We start from the raw sequence: 858 nt of genomic DNA on the forward strand, positions 1-858 counted from the left end.
AGCAGTTGGAGCTTCCATTTTACTTTTGGCTACTATTTTGTCTTGCTTGTTTATGCATAAAGGAAAGATAAAATATTACGGTCAAGGTAGGGTTCTAATTTCTGAATCAAAATTACATATAGTTTCTTTCTGATATTTGAGATTGTTGTACCTGATGAATTTGTGCACAATCTTCGCAGACTATCTTGTTTCTCACACTTCTCAAAGCCTGGAATCTAAAAGTGATGGTCCTGCAGAAGTTGCCCACTGCTTCAGTTATTCTGAAATTAAAAGCTCTACAAATAATTTTGAGAAAGAAATTGGTTCTGGAGGTTTTGGAGTTGTTTACTATGGGAAACAGAAAGATGGAAAAGAGATAGCAGTTAAAGTTTTAACTAGTAATTCGTATCAAGGCAAAAGAGAGTTCTCTAATGAGGTAACCTGCATTTCATTAACCACTTTCGGCTATCTAACATTGCAGCCGCCCCGGCTTAATTTTCCGAGTTACATTCTCATATGATCATATATGGTTTGCTTCTCTGTGATCCAGGTGATTCTTCTGTCAAGGATACATCACAGAAACTTGGTACAGCTTCTAGGTTATTGCAGAGAAGAAGGAAAGAGTATGCTTATTTATGAGTTCATGCATAATGGAACTCTCAAGGAACATCTTTATAGTAAGCTTGCATGATTTAAATCAAGTAACAATAAGTTTCCATATGTTCATGTTAATGTTGTGCCTAACTTCTTGCAGGCCCATTAACAGACGGGCGAAGTATCAATTGGATTAAGCGACTTGAGATTGCAGAAGATTCTGCCAAAGGTTTATATCATTTAAGACTATTGTATCTGTCGTATTAATTATAATTTCTCTTTCCC

At 35.8% G+C, this 858-nt stretch overlaps 1 protein-coding gene across 1 annotated transcript in view; it reads left to right on the forward strand.

Moving 5' to 3' along the window:
• Positions 1-858, forward strand: part of LOC101515551 (probable LRR receptor-like serine/threonine-protein kinase At1g67720) — a 5948-nt gene that overhangs the window by 3994 nt on the left and 1096 nt on the right. The window contains exons 10-13 of the mRNA XM_004497401.4: positions 1-86; positions 180-415; positions 530-656; positions 734-802. Coding sequence (XP_004497458.1) covers positions 1-86; positions 180-415; positions 530-656; positions 734-802 — 518 coding nt within the window. The remainder of the gene's footprint in view (positions 87-179; positions 416-529; positions 657-733; positions 803-858) is intronic.

Source organism: Cicer arietinum, chromosome 4 (genome assembly GCF_000331145.2).
Source record: "Cicer arietinum cultivar CDC Frontier isolate Library 1 chromosome 4, Cicar.CDCFrontier_v2.0, whole genome shotgun sequence".
Taxonomy (NCBI): domain Eukaryota; kingdom Viridiplantae; phylum Streptophyta; class Magnoliopsida; order Fabales; family Fabaceae; genus Cicer; species Cicer arietinum.